Genomic DNA, 11,649 nt, shown 5'->3' on the forward strand with positions numbered 1-11,649 from the left:
AATATCAACCAAAAGGATAAACACATATCTGTTTAATATAAATGAGTATCAAATTTTTTCACTAGATCTGGTATTAGGAGTAACGTAAAATACAATTATACAATAAAGCACGTAGAACGTAGTAGGTCAACAATGCGGGCCCCATTAGATAAGCCTCCTCCACTTCTATCGTTTCCAAAAGCATGAAGGGAAATGGAAGAAAAAGGAGAAGATACCCAGCCGGACCAACCCCACTGAGACGCGCGAGGTCTTCTCCAAATCGTTATCGCTGAAACCCCCAAAAAAATGGCGGCGTCAACGATCTCCTCCTCCTCCTCAGCCGCCGCCGCCTGCTCTTCTTCGCTCTACCTCTCCTCTCCTCGCTCCTCCAAAAACCACTCAAGATCCTCGCCATTGACCCCCAAAATGAAGCTATCTTTCCTCCCTCCAAGCTATCCAATTGCCAATTTTTTTTGATCGCTTATACCATCTGATCCCGATCTGGATTCAAGGCGAATCCGTAAGACGAGAATTGGGAGAAGCAGGGGTACGGGGCGAGGAGCTGAGCGTGGACGGGGTCAAGAAGCTCGGGAAGCGCAAGGTCCTCAGCGGCGTGGAGAAGGCCGGCCTCCTCTTCAAGTCTCTCCTCCGTTGAGAAGCTCGATCGGGTTCTTCTCCAAGGCCGAGGAGCTCAGCCTCCTCGAGCGGGCCGCGCGCCTGTGCCTCACTCGCTGCCCTCGCCTCAATGTCGCCGCCGTTCCTTCTCGCTTTTGTTGCCGTCGTGTTCGCGGCCGGCGCCCGCTCTTCGGTGGGGTCGGTCGTTCTGGGTGTCCTACGACAGTCCGACTGAAGGGCGACGTGCTAAAGGTCCGGTATGGTGCTCCGCGGTGCACGTCTCGAGAGGTATTCTTCCATCATTCGATGTACTCCCTTAGCGTTCTGCTTTGTTTATATTTTCTTAAAAAATATAAATAATATCACAGTTGTACCGGTACGAGATTATTTGCAAAATGGTTATGCATTTACAATGAGATTGTTTATGCTTATGCTATTTTTTTGATTATTATGAAAAGGAGACTGGGGAATAGTTATGCTAATTTCAAAAAATTAATTTCATTCTACTCTCCAATATTAGTAGTAATAACACAAGATTCGCAGTTGAAATCCCAAGTTTAAACATTACTACCAGCAACTTTGACTTAGGCAACTTTTAGTGGTGTTTTTCTTCTTACTGTTTAGTACCCAAGCCTTACCGTTCTTTCATGCTATTCTCTGCCTTGAAGCTTCTCTTATTGACTTTCAATCCCTTTTTTTTTTTTTCCCCCTTTTTTTGGTCCATGAGCACAAATCTTTCGCCGCGCATGGCACCGCAAAATTCTATGCAACCTGGCCGCCATCAAAAGATGGATGGTCATCAAACGAGGCAATCTATGAACATGACACGGCACGTGTTGTTTGACGGCCATCCATTTTTTGATGGCAGTCATATATGAGTGCACTGCATTGACCATACCGCAAAGGATCCTGCTTGTCTTTCCAAATCTTTTATAACTCTGTTTTAATTCATTTTCTTAATGAATTGGATGGGATCCCATTATAAAAAAGGGAAAAGAGAAACATATAATGCTGTTTTTCTTTGGACAAATTAGTCAATATGGGCTATGGGCTGGTTACAGTTTATAACAGCCTGATAATGCCCTTTAGGAACCTCCTCACCATTCATGGAAGGTCTTTCGCTCTTCCAGCTATCACCTTCACTCACGCAGTGAGCAGGGTGATTCCTAGTTGATGCTATAGATTGAAAGAGCTGTTGTAATAGATCCAGGTCACCTCTCTGAGGTTATATATAAGGGTCACATAACATGACAACCATCATATGTGTATGTTAGAACCATTTTAAGATCATAGATATTGGTCGTAAGGCTGACATTTGATCTTTTCGCTGCATTACATATCTAGCATAGGCAGGGTGCCTCAACCAATTTGGCTAAGGAGTGGTTGGAAATCACATTCTTGCTTGACCTTGCTGAAAAAGCTGACATTAATCACCTGACTAAAGTTGGGAGTTGGAATCAGACTGGATTGTTGTGGTTTTGCCATTATGGTACCCGACCTTCTGAGAAAACTATTAAAAACTAACGAATAGAGCTAAGCCCATATCGAGTGCTAATATCATGCCATGGCTAAACTCAATAGGGAACTCATCCACAACATGGGCAGTGCTTGCCAAGATTTGTGCAGAGGGTTGATCAATGGGAGGGACTGATTTTTTAAGTTAATGGACACGAAAACTGTGAGAGAATTCTAGGAAACCAAGTTGGAAGGGGGAGACCATCATACATACTGGGGTCGAAGGGTTAGTCCTTATGATTACGATTAGGTGAACTATCAAAATTTTAGTCATCTTCCACTCAACTATTACTATGAGATGATTGCCGTTATCGCCCAAATGGGGTCTAATGATGTGTAAGACTTGAAAAGCGTCAATCAACATGCTGTAGAGGATGAAGCACTAATCTGTTGTGGAAAGATGTTCATATGCATACAAGGAGAAGAAAAAAGAGATTGTTGGAGCTGATTCGGAGAAGAGTCCTCCGATGCTAAAGCCAGATAGGACTTCGAAGAATAACAATGGAGAGAGAAGAATAGTGTAGAATATTATGTGTATGCTTTTGGATTGTCACCTGACTACCTGCTATCATTTGTTTAATCTAAATATCATAAACCTTTAAGATGAACATCTTCACACATTTCCTTTTATCTTGAACTTGTCCAATTGCAACTATATTTGATGCGTTTGTAGTGCAGTAGTATATCTTACATACATAGATTTGCTGACTCCACCCTAGATGCAACTTCATTTGTAAGGTCTAATACATGATTAGAGGATTGCAACAAGGCTGAATGCCTACCACTTACTTCCACGATATGCGTTGATATGCTTGGTTGCTGACCTCACCAATTCTTAGGCTGTGGAGGCTCATCTACTTACATGCCGAGAAATGTGCTTCACAAACTTGAGCAACCAGAGATGGATGTATGTATAGCGAGTGCTGAAAAAATATCATCCCAACTCCTGTCTTATTAGCTGATGCAGTCTCACAAGCTTCAAGTATCTTTTGAGCAGATGGCACAATCAATAAATTGCTACCATGTTTCCCGGTCCGTCACATGGTAGCAAATTTATGTAGATTCATTTTTCTTGATGGGTTTCGAAGAAACTCAAAAGTTAACTGCTTTCAAGCATACTGAGTTCAAACATTGCATCTGTAAAGTTGGATCATGAAGTACCGGTGGTTGAAGAACAGCCGAGGTCATCAACGACTTCTAACTTGTTTGAGTTTCGATGCTTTGGCCATCTTTCTTATTTCTAGCTTTCCTAGATAATTTCTTAACTGAAAGTACAAATGTTGTGCTGGCATGTAAGTTACACATTTACCATTACCATTTTCTATATATGACTTGAGCATGATTAGTTTAGAAGAAGATCTGGATGATATCTATCACCTCTATGTACCTCGAAATCAGCCAAAATCCAAATTGATCTATTGGTTTATATTAATGCTACACCATATTTCATTGTACCCAAACACCCAAGTTGAAAACCTTCATAGAACATTTCACCGTTGAATAATAGGAAGCATTAAATATAAGATACCACAACTGAAACGTTAACATATAATAGTGTTTCAAGTACAAGTTTCTACTTATCATTGCAATGTATCTAATGCTTCAATGCAAACCTTGTGAATTCAGAGACATCACAAGCTTCTACCATATTCAATTTTATGCCAATGTATGTCCCATGAAAACAGCAAATACAATACATTGATTTAATACAGCAGGACTGTCTTTTGCCCATTTAACTTGGCCAGAGAAATATGTCAATAGGAAAGGCTTAAACTGCAAGGCCAGAGATCATGATAACTGCACAAATGCTGCAGTCCATGAAGGCAGCATTCAAAGCTTTCTGGAAAAGCAGGCCAATCTCCAGTGCATTACCTATGTTATTGGCCAAACCAAATTCCTCTTGCCTTGTCCTCCTTGCTTCTTCCCCATCTTTACCGTAACTTTTTTGGCTTACAAATAGGTGCCCGATGATGACCGTTGTATCAGTTAGCAACACTAGATAAAGCGGCCTCAAGTTTGGTATTATTCCAAAGCAATAGCCACGGGTTGACATAACTACCAAAAGGGCTATACTGACAGCACATAGTAAACGGATATTCTCAGAAGCTGAGATGGCACAACTGATTTGCTTGGATGTCAAAACTTGGTGAATCATTGGTGAATTTACATAAGGAGCTGTATCAACCACTTGATCTGATGATATGTGCACTAGTGGACTGGTTGACGGTTCTGCAATCTTACCATCTTGCTCTGCATTAGCTGCAGCTTCCTTTCTCATCCCACCTTGAAATCTTTTGCCCATCTTGCATTTTGCAAATTCACTGCTTGTCTCACAACTTGAGAACTCTCCATCTGCATCACGTTCAGGGAACAGTTCTTCTTCATCATCCTCCACTTTGGTATCGAAGGTTTGATCGATTGGTTGATGTTTGTGCTCCTCCATGCCAGCTGCATCAATGTGATGGAGATCATCTAACACATCAAAATGTTCAACATATACATGTTAGGCACACTTGGAAATTGGTATTCTAAAACTAAACAGCAAATTAAGTTAAATACATTTTGCAGTATTAAAGAAATAAAGGAAAGGGTTTGGGAAGACACATCAACAACCGCTTTCCTTAGAGAGAGATCACCCCTTTGGGGGGCATGGGCTGCTGATGGTCTTCCCCAAAGATACAACAAACTATATCCCTCAAACAGTGCACTCGGGTAACCAAGTCCGACCAAATGGTGTGCGTGGCAATCACCCAAAGAAACAGATTGTTGATAATATATAATAGGTGGGAAAGCCGTTACAGTTAGGAACCTTTTTTCTTTGATACTCCCTCGAAGAAGAGAGTAGATATCGATATAAAGCCCCAACCATAACATTCCAATAGTCACTCCCCATCAGATCAGATGGTTGGTTTGGGCACGTTTGACTCATGGTAAAAATCTCTCAATGGGATAGAATACCAAGTCAAAATAAGCAAACGTGATAAAATAGAGAACAAAAAAACAAAAATAAAACAACTAAAACTTGTCTAATAAAAAAAATGTATAAAATAATAAAACAAGTTTTCACAATCTCCCTCCTGTTTTGAAATTTTGGTAAAAGAAAAATAATAGGACCACATTATATACCATATTTTTGTTAATATGTGTCGTTTGGACTTGAACCTGAATCAAGCACTGAAAGCTTCCACCCATCACAAGTCCTAGGTGAATTTTGTTGGGAACTTTGAGCCTTGAAGTGCAGGCTTTATCAAATCGCACGCACAGTTCAAGGCTACAAAGTCTAGATCATTTCAGTTTTAACAGTCACACACATGTATCTTAGCTTTCATAAGTGCTATAGGAAATTGCTCTGACTCCCATAGGCTGTGACCTTACAGCCATATCATATAGATGAACTCTCCAAGATGTCCCACAACATAGATCCTGCCTTAAAATTACAGGCCCTGAACTTGTTCAGAGCTTAAGTTCTTCCTCTAGACAGCCGTACACTGACATCATAAGGATGGCATATGGAGTTAGTCCCCAACTAGGTGCTCTCCGTCAATCATACAACTTGTTATTATCCATTAAACCCAGTTCTTAGGATCTCTAGTATAAAGGTTGGTTTTGCTATGGCTGGTGATTAACCCCCTCAACGAATCTTGGATTAGCCTCCACACTAACCCTTTAATAATAGGATCTGCAAGGCAACTAATAGATTTCATATTACTTCAAAGCAACAACACCATTTTCCTTGAGTCCTTAACATCATACCTCAATTCAGCAAGCCTGTTACTCTTTTTATTATGTTTATCACTGTTAATCTTAGCTGTAGTTCCTTGGTTATCAAGTGCACTGATATAGCTGGAATTGGCTTGGCCGGTAAGGAAACATTTGTTAACAAATCCTTAAGCCATTCTGCCACACAACAGGCTGTGTCAGGGGCTACTCACTCCCCTTCCATGGTGGACCGGGTAATAATATTTTGCTTAGCTGATGTCCAAGAGACAACAGCACCACCCAAACCGAAATATTCCTAGATTTACTACTAGGTCTGAGACCTAGCTAGCATCACGATACCCTTCAAAAACTGTAGGGGAACTAGTAAATTCGAGACCATACACTATGGTTCTCCTAAAGTTCTGTTAAGTGCACTCCGATGATGATGACCAGGCATGGAATTTTATTTACTTATTCTACAAGCCATATGAGCAATATCGATCGAGGAATTAGCAAAATAATTTATTGACCCAACAATCTGAGCATATTTTGATTGATTTATACCTTTGCTGTTATTTTTCTTCAATTTACGCTAGGGTCATATGGAACAGAAACAGGTTTACATTCATAATGAATAGATTTCATAAGCATGTTTTCAACATAGTAAGATTTGACTTAGAATTATACCATTTTCATTTCTCAATAGTTTCATGTTAAGAATCATATCAGCCTCATGCAAATCTTTCATATCAAAATTATTTGATATAAAAGCCTTAGCTTCATTTACTACATTCAGGTTAATGCCAAAAATTAGAATATCATCTACATTGAGACAAATGGTTACCCCTCCTCACCATAATATCTAGTATATAAACATTTATCTGACTTATTAATAACAAATCCTACAAACAAGATCACCAGTCAAACCTCGGATGCCATTGCTCTCTAGCTTTTTTTAGTCCATATAAGGACACTTGACATTATGTTGTCCTCTTGTCTAGGAACTGCATATCACTTTGGCTGCTCGATATAAATCTCCTCATCCATCTGTTCGTTAAGGACGGTTGTCTTATCATCCATTTGTTGACTAGAACTTCAAAATGGTGGCCAATCTATCAGCACACTAATGGTGGTAGTCCTAGCCACACTTATTTGATTGATTAATTGGAGACAGGAATCAAATACAAATTTATCATGCACTCCACGGTATTCAGATTTACATGCCAGATAATCTATCACACCACAAAATCTGGGATAGTTAAGCTTCCTTACAGATTTTCCATCAACCATTTTAAAGCCATAACATTTTTTTTTCTATTAAATATCAGTATTTTCCAAAATCTGTCATGCTGTAAACCTTATCAAGAGCTTCCCAAAGCTCTCAAGCTGAAGTACAATGAAAATAAATATCATAAAATTTGTCACTAAGCATCCTCAAAATTTTTTCTATGCAATCATGGTTCTTTCAATTTTCCTAGTGTGCAAACCATTAGGTTCAGCCTTTAAGCATGGTTCGCAAAACCTGTCCGAACTGAGCAGTTTGAGGCGTGCCAAACCATACCAGCAGCCAACTAGTGCGGTTCAGATGTTCGATTCGGAATGCGGTGAAAACAAAGCAAGGGAGAAAGAAAGAGAGGAAGAGACAGAGAAAGAAGGGGAGGGAAAGGTCGGAGGTGGTCAGTGGTGGCCCAGCGAGGCCGCCGGAGGGCTGCCGATGCCTCTGGGGTTCCGCGGTCCTCTGCGAGATGCAAGAAGAGAGAGAGAGATAGAGAGAAGAGAAAGGAGGAAAGAGGAAAGAGGAGGGAAGGGAAGGCAGCAGGAGGGCCGTCAAGTGGTTGCTAGACGACCCAAAAATGCCCCATCATATTGCCAGCTTCACTATTTATCAACTTTTTTTAAAAAAGCTGATGAAATAGGGACGCCGCCCTATTTCAACCCGTAAAGACCATAGGGCATTTTTGGGCCATCTGGGGCCACGACTGCCTCCCTATGGCCCTCCAACGACCTCTCCGCCATTTTTTCTTCCTCCTCTTCTCTCCCTTCCCATATCTCTATCTCTCTCTGCTCTCATTTTCTCTTGCAGATGATCACGGAGCCCGAGAGACCTCGGCGATCCTCCAACGGCCTCTCCGCCCCCGTCGGTGTCTTCGCCAACCTCCCTTTCCTTATCTCCCCTTCCTCCCCCCCTCTCTTTCTCTCTCTTTTCCTCCCAAGTTTATTCCTCATTTTCATGTTGGTTTGGATTTGGTACGGTCCAATAGGAGGGCGTACTGACTCACACCTCTAGCAAGATAGCATAGATCCAATTCCAAGTCAGTGATCCTTGCTTCTAAGGGTCAGGTCTGGGTTCAGATATTACCAAAAAAAAGTTTTAGGTATACAACAAATATTTCATATTACCTTGCAATGTCCTAAAATTTTGGCCATAGACATTTTTAGGTTTGGAGGGGTCATCACATGAAATTCCAAGTCATGCTTAACAAGATGCTATTAGCTAACTGATCTTCTCTAAAGTTGTTATAAAACTAAGCACAGAATTAAACAAAGCTAATAGTAGGCAAGAAATGAAGAATAAGTTTAGGGAGATCTAACAAATTGAGGGCATGTGGGATGCTTAGGCCCAAAATCCTATGGGATTCATGGGTTGGTCTAGTACAACTAAAAAGAAATCAGCCAAAATTAGGCTTACATTCTCAAGTATCCAATAGCCTTTAGAGTGGGCCAACCCATATCCTATAGGAAAGAGAAAAGATATGCTGAGCCTAGCCCAAGATGATTTTTCCTAGTTGTATTAGTCCAACTCATGAATCTCATGGGATTTTAGGTCCAATCATCCAAACAAACCCCGAGGCACGTTCAAATATGCTTCCTCAAAGAAGATCTTCTCAAGCAAGTTACTGATGTTCTTCCCCGAAGAAACAACGATTATCTCCCTTGAATGGTGCACTCCAATGAGGAAGTCATCCTTAACAATGTGCATAGCAATCGCCCAAAGAAACAAACTGTTGATACTACATAATACATCGGAAAATCTTTCTAATTGGGAAACCTTTTTCCTCCGGTACTCACTCGAAGGGAAGAGTTGAGATAAATATAAAGGCCCCAATTGTAATGTTGCAATACCCACTACTCCCCATCAAATCAGGAGATCGGCAAAAGCATGTTAGGATCACAAAAGTCTTTCAACAAGATAAAAGGCCGAGCCAAAATAAGTAAATGTGATAAAAAATAAAGAATACAAATAAAAAATAAGCAACTAAAACTTGTTTAATAAGAAGCATATAAAATAATAAAACAAGTTTTAACACTTGGAAGGATAAATCTTCTCGATAATTCCAAAGCCTTGAAAGGTGGATGTCAGCATTGATTTCTCAGTAGTGTTATACAAGTCTAATAGGGATAACTAGGTCGGTTCTTCCCTAAACAAAAATTAAAAAAATAGATAGTTCCTTCCGATTATAGTTTTGTCCCGAGGAAAGGGCACACTCCAAAAACGAAAGAGAGGAATGCATCTTGCATTTTTGGCTTATCATAAAGATGGTTTTTTTTTTTTTTTTTTTTTCTTTTCTGGGTAACCAAGTCGTAAAGAGAGCACCAGGGGTGCCAACTGGTGCAACAGGTAAGGTCTTTGGAGATCGGTACCAAGGGCTCGGGTTCGAGTTCCTCACCCTGATTTTGGCTGGGACGTCTCCCATCCTACTTCTTTAGAAAAAGTGGTAAAGAGAGCATACGATTCCTAAAACAGAGAGAAATACTATGACTTCCTGTGGATGGAAAGAAGGATTTACCGATCGACATGAAAGTGATAATCCACTCATCAAACATCATCACCAGTTCTTTTCATTTCCTAAAACAGATAAGCAGTAAATATTCAATAAATTGTCGCCTATAAAGGCAACAGAAATTAAAAGCCAATTGATTTACATATCACGATACACGCATGCTTTCTATAACCAATCATCATATAACTATCTTGCACCATCAGAGAGACTTCTTCAATGACATGCAACCCTAAGATCCGAGACGAATCTCAGAGCATCTAAGAAAGAGGAGGGCAAAAAATAGGTTTTCTCGTTTGGTCATACAATCCTATGGCCATGGTAGGCTTCAAGATCGAAATATAGGTAAATTAGATTACTGTCGATAATTATTATCGATACAACCAGTGAAGTGACGACCATTTGGAAAACCTAGAGTGGAAAGGGGAAAGGGAGGAAGATGAATCTGATTAGAGATAGGAGGAAGGGATGAAGAAGAATTACCGGTGGTAGTGGTGGTGGATCGTGGATTCTCTTGCTCTTGATGTTGTTGAGGTTGGAGAGTCGGAGGAAGAGGCGAACTGGAGGAGGAGGAAGGAGTAAGGGATGGGGACTGGCCGGTGATGAAGGCGAGGCGGTCGGATCCTCGCTCCAGTATCTTCCTTCGACGAGCCTCCCTCGCGCTCTCCATTGGCCCCCAGACCCCTTCTCCTTCTCCTTTTTGCCCTAATTCCTTCCTTGCGTCGCGGCGTCCTTTCGAGCACGGACGGTTCGTATGCAGGCTGTTGGGGTTCAAAAGGTGGACCTGATCTAAAATTCGGATCCGGCCCGGGCTTGTATTTTCCAAACCAATTTGATCCGGTCTGGACATCATCGAATCCAAAAAAAAAACCACCCAACTTGGACCTGATTCGGTCCAACCCAAAAATCCCTATCATTTTTTTTTTTTTTTGGTGAGAGTTTTTCTTTTTCTTTGCTATATACCTTTCCCAATAGATAAATTGAAAAGATATGTATCTACTTGGACCCCAAAAAAAATATCAACTATACCATTGCATGGGCAAAGAAATATTCTTAAATAAACAAGACTGAATCAATGGATAGCATCATTTAAGAGCAAACTTGTGTGTTCATCCAAACATTCTTAATAATAGATGCAGGTACTAGGGAATATATTATGCTTTACAAAAACCGCGGATTTGAGATCTATATGGTTGTTCTTTTATCAGACAATGGCATAGAATTGCTGGTCCTTTTTGTCAAGTTATTTTAGATCTGTTTGGGATAGAAAAATGCTTGGTCCAGAGCAAGCCTTTTCTAGCTAGACACAGAGAAGAATATGTCCAATTCATAGCCCAAATCGGGGTGAGTCACCGCCCCGCATCCCCGCTACTTCTGCTACCTTTTCAGGCAACCACGATAATTCCGCAGTCGAAATCTACCGTTGGGATATACCGATCGATCCCTGTACGTCGACTTATCCTCGGACCGATCTGACCGACGTCCGACTCTACCAACCGAACCAACGAACGATTCCGACGACGACTCCGACGATGACTGTCGACAATGACTTTCGACGATATTCGATCGAAGGTATGTCGCCGAACAGACTCATACTGTTCCCGACCGACCAAGCGCGAGCCCAAATCACCGACCCACTGTCGGGGGTGGCAGCCGACGTCCGATTTCACAAGGACCAACCAGCCGATGGTGTCTCGAGTTATCACCCGACGTCTCAGCAACTGAATACCGACCTGTAGTTGGCCAGCTCACCCAAACACCGTACAACCGTTATGGCAGTTGTCCTGTCAAGGATATCCGGTATGGCCGTCCTGGGGCATTGTCCTGCCAAGGATATGGATTAATCCCAGTGACTTGACAACCACGGTGATTTGACAGCCCCCGGTGATTTGACAACTCCCAAGTTGTCTGCACCATTAATGACGGGATCATACCGCATTCTACTATAAAATAGGGTAAGGCAACAGTCTTGGTAAGTTCTGAGCAAGTTCCTCAAGCTCTCTGAAGCACCTCTTAGCTCTTGAGCTCTCTCTCCTCCCCCGTTGGGCTCCTAATTTTCACT

General features: G+C 41.4%; 1 protein-coding gene and 1 long non-coding RNA gene across 3 annotated transcripts; one reads left to right on the forward strand and one right to left on the reverse strand.

The window, feature by feature from the left end:
• On the forward strand, positions 1 to 3,465 carry LOC105047800 (uncharacterized). The gene is made up of 2 exons (XR_002164947.3): positions 1 to 882; positions 2,949 to 3,465. It is a non-coding gene; the product is annotated as an uncharacterized lncRNA (long non-coding RNA).
• A 164-nt stretch (positions 3,466 to 3,629) lies between these two features.
• On the reverse strand, positions 3,630 to 10,345 carry LOC105047699 (uncharacterized). 2 transcript variants are annotated; one of them, XM_010926749.4, is made up of 2 exons: positions 10,071 to 10,345; positions 3,630 to 4,557 (listed from the first exon to the last, which is right to left on the reverse strand). In XM_010926749.4, exons 1-2 carry the CDS (start codon positions 10,255 to 10,257, stop codon positions 3,878 to 3,880), a joined length of 867 nt encoding a protein of 288 aa, XP_010925051.1. In that variant the 5' UTR covers positions 10,258 to 10,345; the 3' UTR covers positions 3,630 to 3,877. The 2 variants fall into 2 exon arrangements, with proteins under 2 accessions (XP_010925051.1, XP_010925050.1); XM_010926748.3 differs by having other exon boundaries at positions 3,630 to 4,581; positions 10,071 to 10,342.
• Between the last annotated feature and the right edge of the window lie 1,304 nt (positions 10,346 to 11,649).

This window comes from Elaeis guineensis, chromosome 6 (assembly GCF_000442705.2).
Source record: "Elaeis guineensis isolate ETL-2024a chromosome 6, EG11, whole genome shotgun sequence".
Lineage (NCBI taxonomy): Eukaryota > Viridiplantae > Streptophyta > Magnoliopsida > Arecales > Arecaceae > Elaeis > Elaeis guineensis.